The sequence below is a fragment of the Rhea americana genome, unplaced genomic scaffold (assembly GCF_003343005.1).
Source record: "Rhea americana isolate MKP2758 unplaced genomic scaffold, rheAme1 scaffold_144, whole genome shotgun sequence".
Classification (NCBI taxonomy): domain Eukaryota; kingdom Metazoa; phylum Chordata; class Aves; order Rheiformes; family Rheidae; genus Rhea; species Rhea americana.
Window position 1 is genome coordinate 1,290,493 of NW_028185528.1, and position 24,939 is coordinate 1,315,431.

General features: G+C 36.8%; 1 protein-coding gene across 1 annotated transcript in view; it reads left to right on the forward strand.

Moving 5' to 3' along the window:
* Positions 1–24,939, forward strand: part of VAV3 (vav guanine nucleotide exchange factor 3) — a 169,471-nt gene that overhangs the window by 85,086 nt on the left and 59,446 nt on the right. The window contains exons 16-17 of the mRNA XM_085299070.1: positions 15,658–15,759; positions 18,406–18,506. Coding sequence (XP_085155196.1) covers positions 15,658–15,759; positions 18,406–18,506 — 203 coding nt within the window. The remainder of the gene's footprint in view (positions 1–15,657; positions 15,760–18,405; positions 18,507–24,939) is intronic.

A 24,939-nucleotide genomic window follows, 5' to 3' on the forward strand; every position in this document is an offset into this window, starting at 1 on the left:
GTCTGTATGCTCTCCCTGCTGCACTTCCTGTACTGTCATTATCGATATTTATTAAGTATAGATAAATTGTGTTGGAAAAGTATGAGGAACATGGATTTATCAGCTTTAGCATTATGGCTATTGATCACTGTTCAAGCCTCTTCCTCTGACCCTGAGGAAAAGCAGGGGAGAGGGAAAAATCAGTTGAGGAGTTAATGAGAGCAGTAGGAGCTATGTTTTCTCCAGGAGCTTAACCTCAGTAATGCTCACACGTTTTTGTGATTCTGTATAGGCCTGTCTTCATGCCTGCTCACCTCTGCTTCCCGTTCTACCATGTTTTTGGGGACTTGCCTGTCCCTTGTGTGTCAGGAATATCTGCTCCTTCTCCTGCAGCTCCCAATTTTGTAAACGGCTGGCACCACACATCTCTCTTCCCTGTTTCCCTACGTCCATCTTCCCAGACATCAGCCACATCTGTGCAAAATACTTCCCCCCCCCCCCTTTTGGTCCCTTTTTTCTTTTTTCCCCTGAGACTCTTTCCTATATACTTTCCCAGCATTTTTCCTGACTGTTAGGCCCATCTGCAATATTCCCTTATCACTTCGAATACCAAGGTGTTCATGCTATAATTGACTTTATTTTCTGTTTGTGAGTATTTGAATGAAAGTTTTGGTTATTAAACATTCCCCCTCGTGCCTGTGTGGTGAGTGCAGTTTTGCATGCTTACAAAACATCAGGCATGAGCCAATGCTCAGTGCTGTTCAGAAGTGTGCTTTGGCTAATGGTGGTTGACTGATTTCTTGTTTCTAGTTGTCTTAGGGAAGCAGAGCACAGGGATCTTGGAGGTCTGACGAGTTAATGTGTGGCTCTTTCAGCTTGGACAGATGGACTTTGTTGTTGAAAGTCAGACTGGTGATGCCAGATTGTCTTTCGTGGACGTTTGTCCATCCTGTAAAGCTGTGCTCCTGGTTCAGCCTCCTCCCACGTGAAACGTGGGAGCTGGAATAGCAGTTTGCTGCAGGTCAGGGCTCAGCCGTGTCAGTGGGGCTGAGGTGTGATGTGATGTAGTGCATTATTTACATTAGCCAATACTTTCGTTCCCTTATATTTATAACAAATAGGATTTAAAAGAATGCTTTAAAAGAAAGCTTTTATACCTTTCTTCTTCTCCTGGTACATGGTTTGGCTTTATAGTATATTTCCCTCACCAGCTTTGTCCCAAAGTGGATTTCCCCAAAMCTACTACAAGGTATATAATAATAATTATTTTCTTTTGTGTGCTGAGCCACAAGAGTTTGTATTTGGGAATAAACAAAGCGAACTGTTTTGCAAAATAGGTTGGTTGGTTTGATTTGTGGTTTTTAGGGCCTCGTTGCCTGTTGGATAGGTTATCTATTCTAGTGTCATTGTACTCTGAAAAGTAGCTGTGATTAAAATTATGCTATTATTCATCATACTTGATTATGATTGCTATGTTTACAGACAAAATATTTCTGATTACTTTAAAATTTTACTAAGACTGCACTGCACCATTGACAAGGGTGAATTGGGTTCTTACTTCATTATCAGAAATGATGTTGTTTACTGAATTCCAAACAGAAATTTCAGTGCGATTTCATTGCCTTCTGAATAACATTCTGTATGAAATTACATCTGTGCAAGTGTTAGTCTAGGAGTCTAGGAACATAACAAGGAAACAAATCAGGATCTCTCTCTCTCTCTCTCTCTTTTTTTTTAATTAAGGCTTGTTTTCACTAGAGCAGTTTTAATGACATAACTATGTTAGGCTATAGTTCATTTGTTTATTTTTTAGGTAATTAGATGGTTATATCAGTGTAAGAAAAACAGTGGTTACAGTTGTATTTCTGAAAAGGCACCCAGTATGGAGATGCCTTGCTTTGCCTCCTGCACCTTTAAGTGTATSTTGGTAAAATCCATTTTAAGAACTTTTCAGTGTAGACATATCCTAAATCTATAGTCAGTCAAATTACTTTTGTGCTACAGTGGTGTAACTGAGACAAGACTTTGCCTCTGGATACGGAGACACACACGCTACTGATGTAGYATGAAAGAGAAGAGAACACTGCTTTGCTGGCTGGACTTGGTTTAAACGTGAGGGGCAGGAATAGATTAGCCCCACTCGATATAGAAGAGCTTCAGAGAGACAGAGGATGGGATCCCACTGCCCTTTTCAGAGTAGTAACTGCTTTGTGTTTAGAGAGAAAACTAGTTTCACATACCTATGAAGATACTTGGTGTCTTGACCAGTGCTGCTGCTATGGTGGTATTTGCTGAGTTTGGTCATGCGGGAAGACGGGAACGATGGTCTCCTCTTTATAACAAATGGAGTAAATTGGTTTTATTCATATGGCCATTCTGCTGCTGCAGTATTTGCTGTTTTTCTGAGACTGTTGTTCAATTTAGAAAAAAATGACTGAAGCACGTCAATTTTATTTCTGCTAAGAATTCCATGAGGCTTTTCAATGGAGCCTGCGCAAACACTGCGTCCTCAGTGACATCAATAGATTTTAGCTTTGTAGCACTGAATTTCACGTTGTAGGCCTGTTCACACTAATTTCTGAAGTCAAGGCTGACTCAGCTTCTCACCCTTTTTTTTCCCTGTTTTGTTTTTTAATAAATTGTGTACAGCCTGACAGTTATTTTAGAGCACTGGATTTTCTAGATGACGCTAAAATGAAGCATGACRTTGGGGCAGCACAGGTGACATTGCAGTTGGGCCCTTGAAGTTGAAACTTCTGTTAAACTGAGCGTGCCGAACTAGAGAGATTTTATTGTGAAGCTAACAGGCAGAGACCAGGGGAATATGTTTTAACAGGAGCCTCCGTAGTACAAAGGGATTAATTTTCTCTTGGTGTGTCTGCTCACGCTCACGGATGTTGATGGGAGTTTTGCATGCGCAATGGGAACGTAACTGCGCTTTGGCTCGGGAGAGTAGCGCTGCTGAACAGCAGCGGCAGTTAATGCGAGCAGCTCTTCTGTTCCTGGAACTCTGTTCGTTACAACAGATCAGCTTATGGCGGAATACTTAAATAAGCACCTTTTTAAAGGTAGTGCTCCAAAGTGCTATACCAGAAGTGGAATGTGTATATTTGATCTAGCATGCCAATTAATATTGGTTAAAATGCAGAGTCTTTCCATTTTTAAGATGATAATAGAAGTGTTCAGCCGCTTRTTAGAAACACTATATATAAAGTTTGTCAGCAATGTGATAACATGTACTGTTTATCTGCTGTGAATAAGACATTAAAAACCTAAAAAAACTGATGACTATGAGACACTGTTTTATTAGATTTATTTAAATAAAATGTCCCATCTAATCTTTTTTTCCTGCATTAAAAAAAAAATACCCAGAATAATCAGAACAAATATTTGATGACCCATAATACACCTATAGTTTATACATAGCAGTTGATACTTTTGTTATCATTCAGCTTATGCAATACGGTAGGAGAGTTGATTTGGTGTTGTCTTTTCTAGAAAATTCTCCTACAAGTGCTTTTCATATTTTACAAATGCTTATTAAAAAATTTCTGACTAATATATGTGTCAATGAATTTTATGCTCATTATCTTTCGTGGAAAGAAGAAGCTACTTGATGATGATAGGTTGATAATACAAATTCTCATTTCATTCTGTTTATTGTGAGTTATGAAACTCTAAGTTGTCTCTCTATTGTGTAAATGTATATACCACAATTACATTCCTCTGTCTTTGGAACTACTTAGCCAACTAATTATCAAGCTTAATTTCTTATTTTATGGCAACTTTTCTCCTCATCACTGTACTGAGTTTACGCTATTATAATTCTTTTTTATTTCATTGAGAAAAAATAATATTAGATAATAAATAATAGAATAAATACTGAAAGAAAAGATATCAGTCTGACTCATTTTCACACTACGCTTTTACTTCTGTCAGCTGTATTTTTTTTTTTGTATATAGTTTGTTCATGTTTCTTGATCGCTGTAGAGCACGGTGTAGGTGTGTGTTGCACTGCTCACAATGGCAGCAAGATATTTTCCTTGGAAGGCTGCATATTGGTTTTTCATGCTGACTTAATATCTGAATCCATCAGTATGCCATATCTTATGCTGATCTGTGCTGAATTTAGTTTGTCATCGTGATGTCCAGTTTGCTAATTTAGTTAGGTCTTTCTCTTATTTCTCATTGTGCTTCCTAATCTACTCTGAACATTACCATCAGCAAACTTGGCTTCAATCTGTTTTCCTAGATAGKAACATATACAAAAATGCAATCTAAAAAAGAACTACAGAAAAGCTTAGGTTGGAAGGGATGGCTCCAGTCTCCTGCCTGAAGCAGGGCTAAGGTTCCTCAGGTCCTTGTCTAGCTGAGTTTAGTGCTGCTGGGTTTCAGGATGCATAGACCAGTATTGCAAAGCCTCATGTAACATGTTCTAACACACTTTTTAATAAGGCTTTAGTCAACAATTCTGTCACCAATTAAAAAGTGCCAAAGAAAAGACCATTTTTAATGTACTTCGCTAAAATATCACCTTTGGAAGTACTGTGATTGTATTTTTTCTGCTTTGACATTTTTGCTGAAATTTCAGTCTTGTCATCATATCTAATCAGTCACACCTTACATATTAATGGGAAACGTGGCCATTGTAGTGATTAGGGTGTACATTAATTGTCCTCATGTAGAGGGTTATAATGAATCTGAAATGATTTTTTTTCTTTTAGTTTTATATCAAATAAAAGTGATTTCAGATGTGGAAGCTGCACAGTCCTCAAAAAAATTTTAAAAAGTGTCTTAATTTTAACTGACTTATGTTTACAGATTGCTATAGAGTTTGTGCAGCAGTTCAGGTAAAATCTGGCCTGTTTTTGGAAATGCATCCTTTCAATTAGACATCAGTGCACATTCTGTAACTCAAGGGAAGCCGAATGTAACATCTAGTTGAAAAGAAATAATTCTGATTCTCAAACCTGAGGAGTGTGTGAATCACATCTTAGATTAGGCAAGCTATATAGCTTGTAGATAGAACTTGCTGGTTTTTCTAGATTTTTTTTTAAGTGCAAGACATAGAGTAGGTGAAAATTGTTCTCTTACCAATTATCATATCTATTTTCAAATTTGCTTTGCACTCTGTGACTAATGACATTGGTCAGATTCAGCTCAAATAGATCTGCTCCCTCAGATACTGCATTAATAATGCATATGCATTAAGACTCCTTCTGAGAGAATATTTGAGCTCTGACATATTGAACATTGACATATTAAATTAAGGCTTTTTTATCAGAGCGTTTTAAAAGCCTTAGATATCTACTGCATTTTTCAAACAGCCTGGAAAGGTGTTTCACTGGTAACAACCTCACATAGGTTACCAAAGCAATGAATAAATGTCTGCCTTGGTTTCTCAATCAGTATAAATGTTTCAATACTGCAAGAATGAATGCCAAATTTATGTCATACCAAAGAATAATGGTCTTTGCTATGATTATGGTAGGGTTTTTAGGATTACAAGCTGCCATTCCCAATATATTTGTAATTACATGGATTTTGTAGATTATTCCAGACAAAGAAAGAACCRTACAGAGATTCTATGTAGAATGAAGAATATAGTGTAAGAATAGCATAGAATATGAAAGCAAAATAGAATTTATAAAAACAGCATGTGTAAGCACTTGGAGATAATAAATTTACTTTGGTCTTCTGGTTAACAAAAATAAAAGATTTCCCAGTCCTCGTGTTTTCTGTAATTATACAACTTTATAGCATGTGGGGTATATTACTATGACAACTAATAAGTTTCTTAAATTCTAGGGTCAACTTGAAATAAGTTTGTCATAGCATCACATCATAAAAGTGAAGTGCCAGCATTTAATTAAATACTGTGTTACTGTGTTACATAGCTTTCAGAAATAAGAGTCAGCAAGTGAATGTTTAGAGTAAGTATACAAAGTATTGATGCTTTTGATTTGTAAAAAGTGAAGTGTGACAGAGCTTTGTTCCTGTCAGGTGTTGCTGTCTCTAAGTGTTACATATGAATAAATTAGCTCAAAGCAACGCATTTCCCATAGTTTTTATGGAAATAGGCTGGTAAGGACAAAGGAGCGCCATTAACGTGTTTGAAACAATGCACTACGTTTCCAAAAAGTTAACATGATAATTTCCTTGATCTCAAAAAAGCCACTCATCATATGATCAAATAAGCAAATTTCTTAGCAAAGCCTTAGAAGCGAATTGTGTGTTCTTGATCAAAAGCACAATTTACTTGTGATATAGTTAATTTAATTAAAGAACATGTCTTCTTGATGAAGACTCTTTGATGTGACAAACCAAGAATGTTTGAGTGTTTGCATATGGAGAATTTGCATATGGATAATTGATTGATTGATTCAGTAAATATCATCTTCAAAGACAGTTCTGAAAATACAACAGCCAAACTGGAACAGAAAATGAATTAACTGCAAGTAATCAGCATCACTCTTTAAGAAGAGAAGGTGGAAAAGAAGCGAAAATTGCCCTTTGTGAAATGGCACTGTCCATCTCTGGGGAAAATACCCTTTTAGAATACTGTTTTCTTTCTTATCCTTTTAACAGTAAATCTGAAAATCCTTGTAATGATTTGAACAGCGTCGTCTATTTGTCTTTATGTACTAACCTTACATTCAGTTATTTTATTACACAAATGCTTTACTGTCAAAGGACAGAATGTTGTACGGAAAGATCAGTTGAAATGGGGAATGTTCCACAGAGCAAAAGGAAGGAAAGGATGGCGCAAATGCAAAGCTGCTGTTGCTTCATGRTAGCGTGCTTCCAAGGGAAGGCTGCTGAATGTCAGAGCACTTGGATGTCCCTTGGGACCAACTTTTCCTGCAATTTTATATGAGATTTGACTGAAAGCTTTTTGTCTTGTTTGTTTTTGACGGTAGCATGGTTTTCTGTTTCATAAGTAACAATATGGACAACAAAAGTTAAAACAATAAGAAATACGAATAATGTCATCTATGTTTTATTACTTAATGAAATTTTCCAAGATTTTCTAACATGCTTAGTACCTATTTGTCATGGCTAACTTCCAAAGTGGTTAAAATTTTGAAAACGGGTCACTTTGGAAACAAAATACAAAGTTGGAGTTAGGATGTTTCCTTCTGTATTGCTGCATTTCCTGCAGTGATATCAAATATCAAAACAATAACTAAAACTGAATTTTTCCAGTGTCCTTAGRCATTAACGTGGGCTGCCACCTTTATAGACTAGAGAGCATGACTACAGCATCTGCTTTTGCACCACGTACGTTCTGAAGTGTTCCTTAGTGGTTCACGCTCAGAGTGTCAGCTCGGCATCCGCGGTTCTCAACAGTTCTATTTGGAGCATTTTAAATTATTATAAGCATAACGTAGAGTGCAGAATAATAACAGAGCTTGAAATGCMAAGGTTTTAAGTAAGGTTGAGAGTTGAGGAGAGTTCAAAGTATTGAGCTTTGTCTTAGCTCCCTGTAGTATTTCTTCTTTTAATACTTGAAACAGTTGCAATTCACTACACACACTASGTGATGCTTCATGCCCTTGCTTGCTTTTTATGCTTCTGGGCTCACAGGTGGGCATACATTAACTATGATTTTTCTGAAACCGARTTTGAACTTCGTAGCCTGTCATTTCCTTTTGGAGCAAAACTTTCATCCTTTGGAAGGAGCAGGTTTCTCACTGTCCAGCTATGCAGGACGRGTGACTCCACGGGCAGCCAGGTCCCCATGCAATGGCACCTGTGTCGGGGCGCTCGCAGCTGTGCCAGGTCGCACTGAGAGAGAAGACCTGCTTGGGGGAGTGCGGCTGTGGGAAGGGGAGGCTCTTCCTCCTCTCTCTAAGCTGACAGACCCACTGAGCTATGACTGACCTGAGGAACATCTCTGGACTTAAAATGACACGAGGTTTATCATCTGTCCTCTGAAAATAATGACTAAGTTCAGACAGTGTTGATACTACTGTTGCTTTCTCTGTACTTTTAATGAAAAAAAATATGTACTCAAGTGTCTAGGTCAGTGCCTACTCTTGTGGATATCCCATCTTGTTTTGCAGCTAMCTCACTTTTCAAAGGACCTTTCTTGATTCATTCGCAAAAGATTACTTCTGCATTTATCTCTGACTGTGAAGTATTTGTTCTTTACTTTTTCTCCTGTATGTGCTACAATTGAATATATATATGCTTTGCATGGGGGAAATATGACATGTATGTATCTGAGGGATGTCACATGCTTTTTTTTCAGATTTACTTCTATAACACATTTTCCTTTCTAGTTTAAGAAAAATAAATTAGATTGAAATTACTTGAATTCTGGGAGGAAGAAATTGAGTTGTTAATTAACTACTCCAGAGAAGCAGTTTTTCAACATTAATTGAAATGTTTGTAATGGGTCTAGGCAACACCTTCACAGTGGCCTTGACCCGGAGAGGTGTGGGAATCTGTACAGGTCTTAATTGCTGAATTCTAGGTAGTATTGAAAAGCTGCCAAGGAAGCAATTAAAAGAAATGGTCCTTAAATACAGAGAGAAGGAAGAAGCAGGACCTAGCTTTTTTTTTTTTTTTTTTTTTTTTTTTTTTTTTNTTTTTTTTTTTTTTTTTTTTTTTTTTTTTTTTGTACTCTGTCCTTGGCTTGCATCTTGTGGCTTCGTGTTTTGCAAGGAGTTAGAGTTCAGGCTCTCTTTGCTTCTGGGTGTTTTGTGTTTTGTCACTAGTGCCATATTATGAGACTGTCACCCATAGCTAGGAGGCCAAAGACTCCAGGCTCTAGTTGTTTCTACTCTTTGCATTTTATAATCTAGTCTTTTCTCTTTTGTGTGCTCTCTTTCAGTGCAGGCCATGTTATTTGCATTTCATCCACTTCCTACTGAAAATTTAAATTTACTGTAAGAATTTAATTAAGTTAATCAAGGTAATTTTTTATTCTTTGACTGTATATTTTTCAGGTCTGTAGGCAGCTGACAGGCTTTCATTAGTATGCCCGTACGAGACAAACTTGAGACAAGAGACAATAGTTCAAGTCTGTAAGGCTACACTGAAATACCTGAAGGGCAACTGTTCGTTTGAGAATCTCCAATAGAAGTAAAACATCCAAGGGAAGACATATTTATTATGCTAGAGTTTCTGAAATAAGGATTTTTGATCACTTATGTCTTCAGAAATACATCTTTTCTGAAAAAGAAGGCAGGGATTTTGATGCACTTGCTCTCGAAGTGGGAAAATGGGAGGAAGAAACTATAGTAAGCCATCCTTTAGCCTTTTTAGTTTCTTGGGACACATTATCCATGGTAATTACATATTTAGTATAGTTCATTCTGGAAAAAGATAAGATGGAATGTTGGGGCTGAAAGTTCAGTGGTTTTCCCAGTGCAATTTATTTCATAAACTTAAGTATGTAGAGAAAGTTATACTGATGGTAAAGGAAAGCATATTTGTGCCTAGCACACTGCAGAAGTTGCAACTGATTTGTTTAATCCAGCTTCCTGTTGTGAAAGGTGGTACTTACATCTTTTTCTTGTGGAAAACAAACATAAATGTAAAATTGCCAATAAAAAATTAAGTTGTTGCTATATGGTAGCCAAATGCATATTGTATGCTTTTAAAATGCACTCTCATCCTAATGTTTGTTATCAGAATATGGTTTTGGTTAAGTTAAGAAATGTCAGTAATGCAGCTTGTCTTAAGTCATTTCGTATCAATGTTTTATTGATATTATTTTTATTGTGGTTTGCATCTTGGAAACATGTTAGAGCTGAGATGGTAAAAATTCAGTATTGTAAAATGAGGCACAGAACATGGACTGGATTGCCAAGGTTCATCGTTTTGTTTTGAGTTCAGTATTAGCGTTTTTATTATGACATATCTGTCTGAAAGTTAAGAGTTATCATTTTGAACTGTTATTTCATCTGCTATAGGAAATTAATTATACTTTAAGCTGTTGTCTTTTATTCATATATACAATATTTTTGTATTTTGAGGTAGGGTAGAACAGAGAATTTATTCCTTATTTTTTAGGCATGGAGATAGGTACATAGATGTGTGTCCATCTGACAAGATAATTTTGAACTGTCTGTAGCAATACTCTGTGGTATTTGTCTAGGTGGAGATTATTTCTGGAATGAACTCTAATTGCAAAAGCTTGAGGGTGACCGTTGAAAATGAGATGCTTTCTGACACCATTTGTAAAGGTGTTGTATTATGTGAGTGGTTGAGGACAGAGTGGCCTGTGCATCAGTTTAATCTTCTGAGATGTAAGATTCAAAAGAAAGAAGTGACACTGCAAATTTGGAAAGTATTTTTAAAGGAGAGCTGTTTCATAAGCATGATGTCAGCAAAAAATTGAGAGAGATACCTAGGTAACTCTTAGTACACTGGACTCTGCAAACTTTATAGAGAAAAGATTTGTGTTTGGAGGTGCAGGATTCACTGAGGATGATGGCGGGTCTGACGCTCGAATGGAAGGAATCCTGCATCCAGATGATGAGGATTATTAGCAAGATGAGCGTACGCAGGTGTGTCGGTTGCTGCTGCAGCAGTGAATTGGTCCCAGTGGGACTAATATTCTGCAAGTAAGTGGGAAAGAGGAAGCTTTGCTGAGAAGGCTGAGGGGCAGCCCAAGGACGCCACTGTGGTGCTTGGAGTAAATCTCGGTAGCGACGTGGCGTGGTGTGCAGCAAGGGGCACTCCTGGCTGTCCCTTACCAAAACCCTGCGGCTCAGTGGAGGGGGGAGTTAGACCGGTTCTCCTAGTTACAGGGTTTCTATATCCTGATGCTGTGTTTCTGCTGGAGTAAAGGAGCTGTAACAGCCTGGGGGGAGGAAGGGATGGGAGAAGAAAGGAGTCTAGTTCCAGCTCCCAGTTTTACTAGTAAAAATAAAAGACGGCGTTTTACTATAAAATGAGAAGCATGTTCTTGCTATTTGCCTCAGATTCAGTATTCCTGACATATAGGTGACTTCCTGTTCCAGCTCCTCACCAAGTTAATTCAAAAGCAGGGATGGGTAACACACGTACTCTGTGTTAAGCCTGGGATACTCCAGAATAACACCAGTGGTGGAAAGAGTGCCAAGGAGGCTTTCCAGGAGCTGCTCTGCTGTGCCTTGTGGAGAAGGAACCCAGTCTAAGTCCTAAACTATACCTAAGGCTAGCCACAGAAATTATTTCAAGCATATATATGAATTTTTTTAATACTTGTGTGTAGGTTCCCTTTTTCTTGTGGGAAATCTTCTTTCTAAAGACAACATTCTTAATGTAAAACTAATATTGGCTTCCCCCCCCCCCTTTTTTTTTCACTGCATCTCAGAAAATGACCATAATGTAGGGAATTAGAAGGGAAAAGATGATCATGGAAGCGTGATGTTTTCTCACTCCGTTATGGGAACTCTGATGTGTGTTCTGGGAGTATCATTGTAGCTCTTGAATGCTGCAGCTAATAGAGCTTCCCTTRTGGTTGGAAGTGACTGAGGAGTTATGAGTTCTGCTGTGACTGTTGTTTTCCCTATAAAGTATCAACTTTACARAGACTTTGTTTTACTATATACAAAAATTCCAAGAATATGATATTCAGTGTCAAAGGTTTTGTTGACAAACAGTTTCCTATGGTATTTAGAGTTTTTGAACAGATTCAGATGAGCTGTAGTTTGTCTCTACTTGGAAACTTGTGTGTGATATGAGATGACGTATTTTGTAGATTATTTTAAGTTTATTGAAAAGTAATATATTGACATGTAAAATACAAAATCTTCTATTCATCAAGCCCCAAACTTTACCTTAAAAGACTTGCAACTTGATAAATACTGCTACAGTGCATCGTCTCAGATTATCTCAGACTTGTCTGATGTGACACGTAAGGTGACAACAGAACCAGATTTGACATAATGCAGCACGACTGATCAGGTACTTGAATGTGAAGGATTTTTTCTGGCCACAGTTAGCACTGAAATACCTATTTTTATAGAAAGCTTCCTTTCTGCCACCTCCCCATTCACAGTAGATTCACATTTGCCTTATTCTTGTTTTATTTTTATCTGGTTTCATTATATAATTATCTRTCTTTCCATATGGTGATAACTTTTTGCCCTATTCTCTTTCTACTGCCTTTATCAGAATATTAACAACTGGAAATATTGCTTTTATGTTTAAAAAAAACAAAAGCTTTCTGCAGGGAGAGGATATAGACTATTTCTAAAGAGAAATAAGAAATAATGGGTAAAATTCTTATCCCTTTGAAATCAGTGATGAACTCTCAAATTTGAAAATACATTTTTTCTGATGTGTGAACTGAAAGAGAACACCCAACGTATTTCCTGTTTCTATTTCACCTCAAATCTGAGACAATTAGGATGAATGATTATTAAGATGTAGAAGGGAAGAGATACAAGAAAACTAACTCTTCTCAGTGAATGTAATGGCACTCGTTTTTGAGACAACTATTTGGAAGTAATTTTTAAATCTGCAAAGAAGAATGATTGGGCAGCAGATTGAGTTTCTTTTCTTGCTCCTTGCTTTCTGTGTATAGGAATCTGCGATATGCAGAGTGGGCTCCAGTCCCTTCCAAATTCATTTAATSCTTGGATGATGTGCTTTGGTGGCATCTCCTTTGATTCACTAAGCTTTCGTTGTTAGGGATTATTAGACTTTTTCTTCTAGGTGATGTGGATTTGGGCAAAGTGAAAGAAGAATGATGTCTTCTGAGTAACGGGTGGACGGGCTAGCTAAATTCAAAAAGATCTCTCTGGTTTATGAACAGTTGCCGTATGCTCCTAAAACATCTGTTTTAGAGGATTGTCTTGGTATTTTGCCTCAGCCAAGAGGCCTATCTTTACAAGGACAGAGATGAAGTTACATGCTAGTGAACTGATAGGGAGTATGAAAGATTTGTAGGTAATAAAGGAAGTACAGATTTTTCAATAGAAATTTTTTTAAAGTAATCTTTAGAATCTTAAAATCACTAAACTAAAACCTTGTGAGACTTAAACTCAGAAGATTTCAGTTTTTATGATATATTTTTATGATCCTTAAGAACTTGGAATGAAACTATGCTGTTCTGTAGGTAAAAACAGATAGGGCAAAGGTTTATTGCAGTTTATATTGCTGTCTACGCAARTTGGACAAATGTATCTGAATTTTAGCATACAGAAGAAAGCGTAGCAAGTAAGTCTGTTCATCTGGATAATCTTATCTTGTTTAGGGCATTATAATCCAGTATCTAATCCRTAAGTGGAATAAAACAGCTTATGTTTAAAGGAGACAGAAGTTCTTGTGGCAGCACTGTGAATGAATAATTCTATTCTTTGCCATTTTATGACTCTGCTTTTGGGGTATGTTTCCCTCTTCCCTCTTGACCCAAGAGTAACTTTCCCTATTAAGAATTTTAAAATAAAACTGAATGRCTTTATAAAAATATAAAAATGCTCAGATACTACTTTTAGCATAAGGAAGAACGAATTCAGTGTATTGTCTTTGTTCTGTTAGTAGGTGGTATATTTTCAGTGGTTTTTGAATCTTTGYGGAAGATAGCCTGAGAGAAGAAAGTAAGAGAATTTCTTAAACACAAAGTTATATAGTTGTATGTGTTTAACCATATGAGACTAATTTTTCCTGTTCGTACAGTATGCTTATTGTTTTTGAAGATTGATCCTGTTCTAATGAAGTGAGTGGAAATTCTGTCCTTGAAAAATGACCAGGTTGTTAATTTAGTTTGATTTGTTTTTAAGTCTGGTGAGTCTCTGCACAGTAAGCTGATACTTTTGACATGGTTTTGCAAGCTGTTCTGGTCTGAATCAAACAGTAAATAAAAAGGAGCTTTTTTGGGGGGAGTGCAAGTACTGCTATTTGTACTAGAGAGTTTTCAGGATTGTCCATAGTTTTTAGTRTAAGTTTTAGCAGAACCAGTCCTTTTTCAAACATCATGTAGAATACAGGCCTTGCCTTGCAGAGTGTAAAGTCTGAAGTATATTGTTCCTCTGTTAAAGTTCTCCCATTTGGAGATTAACTTTATTCAGATGCTTGTGCCTTCCTCCTCTGAATGGGGTGGTAGTCATACATGGTTTTATGAGATGTGGTATTGGCATCTTGTTATGCATAGYGCAGAGAGAGACACTACTGAGCTGGTTAGAACAGTACTGATTGTATGGTTATTCATAAGCATAAAAGCAAAATCCCATTTGCTTTTTGAGTTCAGTTTCCATTTTGGTATGTTCATTTTCAGCAAGCAGGTTAGAAGACTGACCTCTCTGACACTGAGTACTTAAACAGTTTCTTCAAATATTTTTTCATAAGCCTTCAGTCACTCCTGGAGAGAATGATGCATGCATGCTTACCTATATCCATGCGTCACTGCAATTTGTGGCTGCCCTATGTTTTAATCTCAAAGTTACTTATAACAGATAAAATTGAAACTTAACTAATAAATATCTCCAACCTTATTGATAGAAGCTGAACTGGTATTTTGATATGCCTGARAGCATCCGGGGTTGTTCCTTTGGGTATTGTAGACTACGACATTCTAACMCCCGCCCCGCCTTTTTTCTCCCCCCTTTCCATGCTTTGAGTCAAGTGAGTCCCTCTTTAGCAAGAAAAACACCAGAKATTTATGGAATCCTAAACATTTCAGTATAAATAATTTATTTTAAAATATATTAATCCAAACTGAATCTATTTTTTTGTCTTGCATAGTCTTACCTACTATTAAGTTATGCTTCTCCCTTTTCAGTATCTGTTTTGACAGTGTTAAGCTAGTTGAATTTTTTAATAGTTTGAGGATGTTATTGAACTAAAAAAAAAAAAAAAAAAAAAAGTAATAGGCTCCCCTCCCCGTGCCAAATCATAGAAATGGGGAAAATGTTTGAAGAGTTGAATGAATTACTAAATAATGTTTAAATAAGACTGTAACCAGTCACTAGTACAACAAAATGATGAATGAGTTGTCGTCAAGTTACATTGCTGCTTTTAGAAAAGATCAGTAGGGAGGATGAAAAGAAGGAGATATGTACAGCAGTGGACCAGTGCTTTGTAGGTAAATTAAATCTGTGGAGATAACTTGGCCGCTAGTGTGTATTTTAGCAGTGTAAATAGTGGTCTTCTGTTTTATTGGTTAAACTAATGTTGTGTAGTGACAGCTGTAGGCATCGAGAAACTCATTTAAGAAACACTAGCCAAAACCCAGTAAATATTCTCTAATTGCTTTTGAAATTGCTCTTGTTATCCATTATATTGCTGCATGATTATGGCTTAACTGTCCCAAGTTTGCTGCTCACATTTTCTAATGTGTTGGTTTTCAAACTGTGACATGCTCTTCCTTGAAAATCTGTGTTTAAAAAATGCTTGAGAATGAAAAAGTGAGTTTTTTGGGTCCATAAAATGATCTTTATTACTTGAAGAGGAATAAAAAGCAGCAGATTTTTGTTTAGAWGTATAGTAACTGGTTCCTAGATACTGTGACACAGAAGATACCATTTACAAGATGTATTTTAAGGATTAGGTCTGCATAACATCAGAATTTAGATTTCATTTCAAGGTGTGTGGCAGAGACCCTGTTTCTGTTCACCTCAGTGAAAAACATTAAAGTACAAATAAGGCCAATTTTTCATAGACTTGGATTTTCTACTAAGAATGCAGCGTTATGTTCTAGATTTACTCAGTTTAAAATGTTTTTTCAAATTTCTTTAGGTCAAACATAAGGCCGGACTATGCAGATACCAGCTTTCACGAGTTCAAAATGCATACCTTTAGTCGTGTGACATCTTGCAGAGTCTGTCAAATGCTTCTGAGGTAAGATTTAAGCTTTTTTTTTTTTTTTTTTTTAAATCAAGTGAAGTATTTTGAGTCAAATGAGAATGTGGAAATCCAGAGCTGGCTTGTTACTTATCCAAGATAGACAAGCCATAAATTTGATCATGTGTGGTATTTCTGGTTGTTATAACAGGATTTTTATAATCCAATCTCTAAATATTAGCTGAAATGCTGTTAAAAGCTCATGTTCTTAAGGTGTAACCTTATTTTTCAGGAGGCTGCTTTAGTAGTGTTTCCTTCTCTTTTGAGAATTAGTTAATTTAATAGATCGAAGTCATATGTTAAAGTAACAACAACCTTCTGTACAGCTTTGACCAGCGTGATTGGTCCGCAGGTCCCTTTGTAAGCCACTAACCGCAAGAACAGATGGAATATTTTTTCGGAAAGGCAGATGATGAGAATGCTCATAAATGTTTGATATAAAGAGATCGCTTTCTGAGACAGAAAATRACTGAGGCATTAATAGACAGGCATTGCTGAACCAGAATTATGCAGACAAATTGCAACTAGATGTTACAACGTTGATAAGAGATACCAGCAGACTGCCCTGAGAAATTCTGTATTTCTGCATCTTCCCTATAAAATAGATGCACGGATGTGCGTACACACACACGCATGCACAGAGTTCCTGTTTCATTACATGAGCTATCTTTCATGAGCTCCCTGTTTTCATGTAAATAAGGAACCTCTATGGTATAGAGATCTGTACAGAACCTAAATTTCATAGCGTAAGCTGGAGATGCAAAAGCTCTGTAAACTGTTGCCAGTTGAGGTGTTGATGTTGCTGCATACTGTAGAAAAATATAACTGCAATGTTTTAAAAGAGAGGTAAGGGTAGCCTCTTGGATAAGCACAGGCAGGGGATACAATGACATGAGGTATGTTGCTTCCTCTAGCATATGTTTTTCCTTTAGCAACCTTTTTCCTGGATGGTTTTATTGTCCTGGCTTTTCAGAGATTTTTCAATGGCATTTTGCTTAATACAACAAGGTGTAAGTGACTATGAAGAACGGTGCAGATCTGTCTAACTTTAAGAGGGCAGGGCTGTTAATTCCAGCATCTGAAGTGGTACGGTTGAGTCACTGTGACTGTGTTGCAGCACTGCCTGCCGTTGCTGAGAAACGGTTGTCCTGCTTTCAGGACACAGTCTGCAGGATGTCGCAGTGTTCTGCATAGACATGCCAGTCTGCTCGAAGGTGTCTCAGGTGTGCCCAGAGCTAGCTTGTCATATATAGAAATGTCTCTGGATTTCTAAGTTGTATTAAAAGTGCTTGTAAAGGCTTAAATAATTTTTGATAATGAATTGTCACTTTAAACTTCAAAATGCTAAACTGACGATTATGTACATACTAGAAAAAATATGAACTTCAATGCCCAATCTTTCTGAAGTGGGGATAAAATCACAGTCTTAGAAGCATCTGTAGTGAAGGATAATTCTGTATCTCATGAAAGAAGAAGAAAAAAGGAACAGATTTTATTAAAATATCTCWTTTTTTTTTAATTTATCTTCAAATCTGTATAGTCTGATAGTGAAAAGTTAGGCCTTTGTGTTTAATTAAAAAAAATTAATCACTAACAGTCTAGTATTTGCTGTATTAAATAGCGGTTGCTCTATCTTGCATTTAAGGTAAACTTGCGGAGTCCTCTGTTCCACATATGAAACTTAGTTTTCCTTTAAAGCAGAAGGTGTTGCATTAGACTAGGAGACAGCCTAGTCTTGAGACAGGTCAGGATAATCTTGGAGACAGCCAAGTCTACTGTGAAGAGYAGGCAGATGCATCTAATGGATGGAACTCATACAGTTACTCARACTAGGTACAAGTACAAAAGCCTTTCCCTGTTAGCCATTCGGTRGATTTTACCTAAGAGAAAAGCTATGGACAAATCATAAAATGGTAAGGTTGGAAGGGACCTCTGGAGATCCAGTCCAGTCCTCAGTGTAGCCCATACAGGGATTGAACCCGCAACCTTGGCATTAGCAGCACCTTGCTCTAACCAGCTGAGCTAAACCTGCCCTCTGATCTGAAAATAAATTTCTTGAAGCTCAAATCCAGATTCCAATCTGGATTTGATAAGGGGAATTGTATAACATGAGTAAGGAAAGCAACTCCTTACTTGAAAGCTCTGAATATTAACTAAAGTGTATCCAGATATCTTTTAAATGAACAAATTTGAAGTTAATATTGTTGGCAAAGTAGCTTATAAAATCCTTACTGTTGAAATATATATTCATACTTATAGCTCTCCCAAAATACATCTTATCCTTCATGTTGTCTGGGTAAATTCCCATGGAGAAGAATTGGAGTGTAAATCTACAGTGGGATAGATAAATAATGGTACAATTTCAAGTGTACTATGCCAAAGTTGCTTTGAGCTAAATTCAAATGAAAATAGTTCTTCTAAGTTACTGGTAGAATAACTATCCGGTTGTGACTTTTAAATGGCTAATAGTGACAAAAAGCAGATGAGCTGCTTGTCAGTTGTTGTCACTGTTTCTCAAGCCTTTAAGGACTATCATTATGCAGAACAGCAAATGACTTCAAATACCTTCTGCTGTGTTTCTTATTTCCTTTATGCATGGAATTTATCACCTCTAATGTATCACTACCTAATTTTATTTTACAGGGGAACATTTTATCAAGGCTATTTATGTTCGAAGTGTGGAGCTGGAGCGCACAAAGAATGTTTAGGAAGATTAGACAATTGTGGCAGAGCTAATTCAGGTGGTAAGTCATTTTTATTGTTAGAATACCATTTTTAATTAGGACATAAAACTTGCTAGATATAATTAAGGTTTAATTTACCTCTAATTTGTGTTTATTGTAACATACATACTTGTGAAGCTACCATTTATAAGCACAATTAGAATTGCATTTAGAATTCATAGGGATTTTTATTTTTGCTAAATTGAAATGTTATGAAGGAAGAGAGAATGAGCTGCTATAGGATAAACCAGATTGCTTCATCAGTATCTTGTAGCACAAGAAATTGCTCTGGTTTTAAACATAAACTGGTAAGTAACACCTATTGTACAGTATATCATCTGTTATCCTCATTGTTCTCCTTTTAAGTCTATGTCAATTTTTGTATTTTCCTCTCAGCTCCTAAAGCTATTTGTGTTGCCTCAGCTTCCTCTTTGATCTTTTTGGTTTCCATAGTTTCGGTCCACTGGCAATATTCACAAAAAGGTGATTGATGGCTCACTACTGGCCTATCTAAGGACCTTTTTTCTCTCTYCGTTTAATTGGTGGCTGTACTTGGGGTCTCTCCCTGACTGTATCTCTCCGTGCTCCCCCAGCTCTCCTTCTGCCTTGGGGATGCTCCAACCTCTGTCACCCTTCAGTCTCTGTTTAGTGTTGCATTTCTCATTATCTCTCTGACATTGTCTGGGTGTCACACTGCTAATGCAGATGTTAATTCTCATCACTTGCCTTCTTTTCTTTCCCTTCCCTATGCTCGTGCAACTGCTGGCACCGAGCTGGTCACTCTCCTGCCAGCTAGTCACATAACCCTGGTGTTGCTTTTGATTCTTCCCTCTCTCCATGCTCTGGATTCTTCCCTCTTTGTAGAGACAATGAGGGAAGCAAAACCAAAGGCAGCCTGCCCCCAATCTCTCACCCCCTTAATGCAASGTTCCTTCTGGAAAATGTTTTTGAAAGGGGAGTGAGGGGAACTCATTGGAACACTCAATGATTTTTGGAAAATGAGATTGTATTTTGTTGATTTATTGTCCTGCTCACTTCTCTAAAAGTACTACGTTTTTTTCCAGGGTTACTTCATRGTAATTTGTGTGTGAAGTTTCTCGTGTCTCACATACTTCACGTAGACTACTGCAACCTCTTGCATTGGGTTATTTTCTTTTTGACATTACTACCTACATTCTTTGTGAAATGTTTTTGCAGAGATAATCTCTCTCCTACTGCTGGAATTATGTCATGACCTTGTTCACTGCCCTTCACTGAGCTTCACCACTTCAAGATGTCAGTTCTAGTTTTTTTGTTCCTCTCAGAACAGCGTGAGCTTGCTTCTGTCTTTGTCCTGGTTTGCTTTACTTCCCCACTTCCACTTGGCTTTTGCCTCAGTGTGCTGCTTGCCTGCTTCCTCCTTTGACAAAGTCATTTGTAATCACGACAACAAGCACTGAYTTCTACTGCAGTTAGTGGACTTTAGTTAGTGGACTTGCTTTTATGTACTGGAGATTTTAATGCTATCCTTTGACTTTGGGCTTTTAAAAAAATTTTTTAAATCTTATTTATTTAAATCCAAAAAAATACCATTTTACAACATCAAAGATACTGAATGTTCTTTTAAATTTTATTTAAAATTATTGCCCCAATATTTTTTTAAATGATACTCTGATTCTTTCCTTGGTGAAGTTGGAAGCAATTCAGTTGTCTTAGATATTGCTTTGCTATGTGTTTAGCTTACACTCAGGCATTCCCTTTTCTGTCCTCTCTGCGAAGATTCCCAGACTTCTGTAACTCTGGTACAACCTAAGAAAGTTAGGTATCTTCCCCCTACTCATCAGGCAGAATGACAGGTGCTGCTTGGCTGTGGCTTCCTTASAGGCTGTTCTGAGAATAGAAGATAGCCTCAAAAAGGCATCAGGGAACAAACTCACAGTTCTTTTATTTTACTGACAATTCCTGCCATGCTGCCCATTCACAATGTGCACAGCAGGAAGGAAAGATATTACGAGGAGCCTTACCAGTTCCTCCTCCTCTTTATGGTCAAGAAAGGATTGGGACAATTCAGCATGCATTTAAAATATTGATTATTGCAACTTGAGCATGAATTATTTTGTGGAGCTATACCTTTCGCATTCCTAGAGCTGTGCTGAAAAAATTGGTCTCCCATACTCTTTTCTGCCAGATCTTCTAAGAGATAACATTAATAAGGACGCACATGAAGATAGCCTGTAAAATTCAATGTTTTGATTGCATTTATGCAAAAAATACCCTTTACATGCACAGAGTTTTAACATAGTTTTAATTTTGGAGTTTTCCCTTTTCAAATCTTTAGAGGTATTAGTGTCTGAAAAAATCTGTCATCTTTCTAGTGGTGTCATTTGCTGCTCCTGTGGGAAATTAGCTAGGGTGGCCTGGGAGTGTTGTTAGACAAGAAATTGTGTAGTATGAATGTAGTCTGAATGCTTCAATAGTAGCAAAATGCCTAGAACACTTATTGTATTGCTATGTATTTCTTTTGTTTCTAGGGGACTATTACAGCTTTTTTCACAGGATATAATGGTTACGAAACACTATCATCCTTTTAGGAAGCTGGACATTATTATTCCCCAGCCATGTGGTATTAGTTATGGTCCCAGGTGTGGAATATACGTATCCTGGGATATATCTGTGGTCTGTTAAATGTAGCGTTCTGTCATTCTGCCAATGGCTGATTCCAGATGCCTCATAGGAAAATGCAAATTCTCCTTCTGGTAGACAGTGCCCAGAAATGATGCTACTATCTAATCTTGTTAGGTTTTTGGGTTGTGATGCATGTGGTTGTTCCTTTTTGTTTTTTTGCATCTTGTTAGTGTTTTCGTTGATTAAATTATCTGATTGGTTATTCTTCAGAATTTTTGGAATAGCTTTTTATGGGTTTCATATCTTATCTCAGATATGTTTAAACTATTTGCCTTTTACATCAACATGTGCCTTTATTCTTTTTATGAGAAGCCTAGATGGAAGTGGTTGACTGACTGCTGCTATACTATATTTTATTTTGAAACTTCTGTTTAGTGACCTCTTATTAGTATCCTTTCTGAACTGAGTAGTTGTAAATTTTTTATCATCTCGTAAGTAGAACTGTTTCCATGCCTCAAATAATTTTCATTTGCATTCTGCAGACCTCCTCTGTGTCTAGAGGTCTATTTGAAGAGATGATCAGAATTCAAAACACTTCCAAATGAGACTATACTATTAAGTTTCTCAAAGATATTTACACAGTATTTGCTTCAGTATTTTTTCCTTTTCCAGTGCAGTTTAATGTTTTGTTTTCTTTTTAGACCACAGAGCAAATGTTTTTGTTACGCTTCCTGAAATGTGGCCTAGAATGTCCCTGAGAGAATTAAGTCCTTTTATATTTCATCCGAAGTCTGAGGTTGTAGAAAATTCAAAATTCAAAGACAACTGAAGCCTCTAGAATGATAAAGTTAAGTGTCAGATTTAGATGATACACTTGTGAGAGAAACACTGGCAAAATTTGAACATAAATTGTTATGTTGTCATGCTGTGCCTTATATGCAAACTCATGCCAGCTCTTCAGATGCCTTGTTTCAAAGAAGGCCTATACAAATACTATACAATAAGAGATAGTGTGTTAATCAGTTGAATTACTAAATAGAACAAAATGTACACATTATCTCTTGGTTTTTATTGTTACTACTTCTATTCATGCTGCCCTAAACCTGCAGTGCTAGTTGAAACCCTCTGTGCTCATTTGTCATTAACAGTTTAWCTTTTTTTTCCTCTGAAATACTACCTTGTTTCATGCTTAAGCGGTCCTTTGCATCTTCATGCGTTTCACTCTTATGCCCTATCATTTCATTTCTCTGTGACTTGAAATCCCCATGCCCTCTCTTCTGCTTCTGTTCTGACAGACTTCTTGAGTACTATTGTGCAGCTTTAAACACAGCATAGGATTTAGCAAATGTCTGCACATATTGCTGTTTTAGGGCCATTTATAAGGATGCTGTTTTTTTTTCCAGTGGCTGATGCAGAGCTCTGTTACCTTGCAACCTCTTCTGGCTTATCAGTTGCCACTTGTATGCCTTATTTGAGGCAGAGTATGTTTTTACTTCCCTGGTGATGTTTTTGCATTAGTTGAAAGGGTTTCTCTTTGGGTATAGTTAGGAATGAGACCTTTGGTAAGTGAGCAAGAGTGAGAGACACTTTTAGCAGATGAGGGGAGAAGCTGTCGCCCTCATTATTTTCATTGTCATCGTATGGGTTGTTCTGTGACCCTTGCAATTTTGGCAGAGGTCCTCAGGGCTGATAGGACAGGTGTCATCACTCTCCCCAGAACATATTGCAGAAATCCCATAGCTGAACCTGAGTCCATTTGCTGGTTTAAAACAGCAGAATTACCAATTCCCTTCTGCTCCCAGCCTGGAATTTTACCAAGTCTATCCCATTGTATTAAATTAAGTACAGACAAAATGGTTCCACAGACTGTTGAATATTTCAGGTAGATGAACCTCCAATAATAGTTCTTCTAGAATGTTAAAATATTTTAGTATTTTAAGTACAATGCCAAACCTACAAAATCCTCTTAGCTTTCCCTGGGAACAGCAGTATAAAAAACATTTCTTATCAGGGCATAGATCGATTAGAAACATAATAGTGGGGTATTTGAACAGTAATCTTCAGATAACTTGTGCCTGTTTTGATAATTCCATTTGAAAAAACACTATTCTTTCTTATGTGGAAAAGTAGTATCTTAAATTGTATGATGAACTTAAAAACCCTGTAAACGAGTTAAATTTCAGATAGCTCTCATAATTGTAATGCGTATACCCAATAATAGTATCCATGCTGTTCATATAATTGCTTGCTACCACATGTTAGAGATTATTTGTAATAAGCAYGTGTTTTTTGACATCTGAAAAGAAACCTATAGCTTTCACCGTTTACCTTTTTGCTGGCTTGATCAATAGTTGCACAATTGCTGGCCCTGGTCCATAACCTAMCATGTCAACAGCACCGACCAGTAAAGGCTCAAGTCCCCGAACATGCCTTAGAGTGAGGCCAATTTTTGTTTAATTTCAGCGAAGATCGAACTATCTGTTATTACGAAAGCTGAACAATAATCTCTTAGGGGGCTTGGTATTTTGTGCAGAGTCCTACTCTATGCTTCTAGGTCATTATTTGCTTTTCTTCTGGTTATGGGGGACTACCTACTCCTTTACAGTCACTGCAGCTCCTTTAAGGTGGCTTGCTTCACAGTTTCTGTGTTTCTGGTATTTTGAATTTTCTTTCATAATTGGAAGACGAGTAGTTTYGTACATACTGTTTTTATTCCACTTTCCATTTAGTCAGTGTATAAATCCACCTGCTCTGTTGGATCTCAGAGGAGTAGACTATTCATGTTTTCTGATCTATGCTCCATCACTTATTGAGGCCAGCTGCTGCTCCTCTTGCTTTTCTAGTAAACTATAATTATGAAAATGTGACCCAACAGTATCATGGCTTCAGTGAATAAACAAAACCTAAAAGTGTGCTGAACTGTGGCAGTAAAAGTAGTTTGTTGTCAGAACTGAGAGCTCCTTCGCTTCATAATTTCATTAGCATATTGGTGATGAGCAGGTACTTGAATTAATTGTCATGTGTAAAATTTCTGCTGGAGGATATTCTCAGACATTTATTTTTTCCCCTAAAAATAGAAATAAGTAGGAATTAGTTTTTTGCTTACTAGAGTAACATTTGGAAAAAGAACTCCCATGAGGAAGCAATTCACATAATTTGATAGAAAAAAAATGATGACATATCAGAATACTGAAATTTTAATGAAAAAATCAGAGAAGCATAAGCCTTGTATTTTGAACAAACCTTTCTGTGGAATTACAGGTATCTTGTATTTTCCTTACATGCTAACGGGGGTCACAAATAGCAGTTCAGTTTGTGTCAGCAAAGTTTGAAGTCTTCTATGGGTTGAGTGCAGAGATGGCTTCAAGGAATAGCATTCTTCAGTGGAGCTGCTCTTGCTTATTCTGAGATTACTCATTAGTCTTCAATAAAAATGCCCTGCAGGGTTCATTTTTTTTTCTTAAAATTTGAATGAAAGGATCAATTAAAAAATCTTCTCATGAATTAYGAGGAATATTTATCACCTTACCTTATTATCTATTGATCTATGTAGTGTTTTCTTGAATCCAGTCTGAGCCCAAATAKTGAAAGTTAAATAAATGAATTTTTTCATTATTTATTCTGAGAAGTACTGAGATATGGAAATCACCGTATAAAACTTGATCATGAAGTCATGTTTGTGATACTAGCTAGAAAGGAAAAAACTAATATTTAACAGCAACCTTTAAAGACCAGGTTCATTCTTTCCCATAGGAGGATAGAAAGACTGTTTTATTTCAGTTTTCTTTACAGCAATATGCAGAGCTAAAGGTAGCCCATTAAAAAAAAAAAAAAAAAAAAAAAAAAAAAA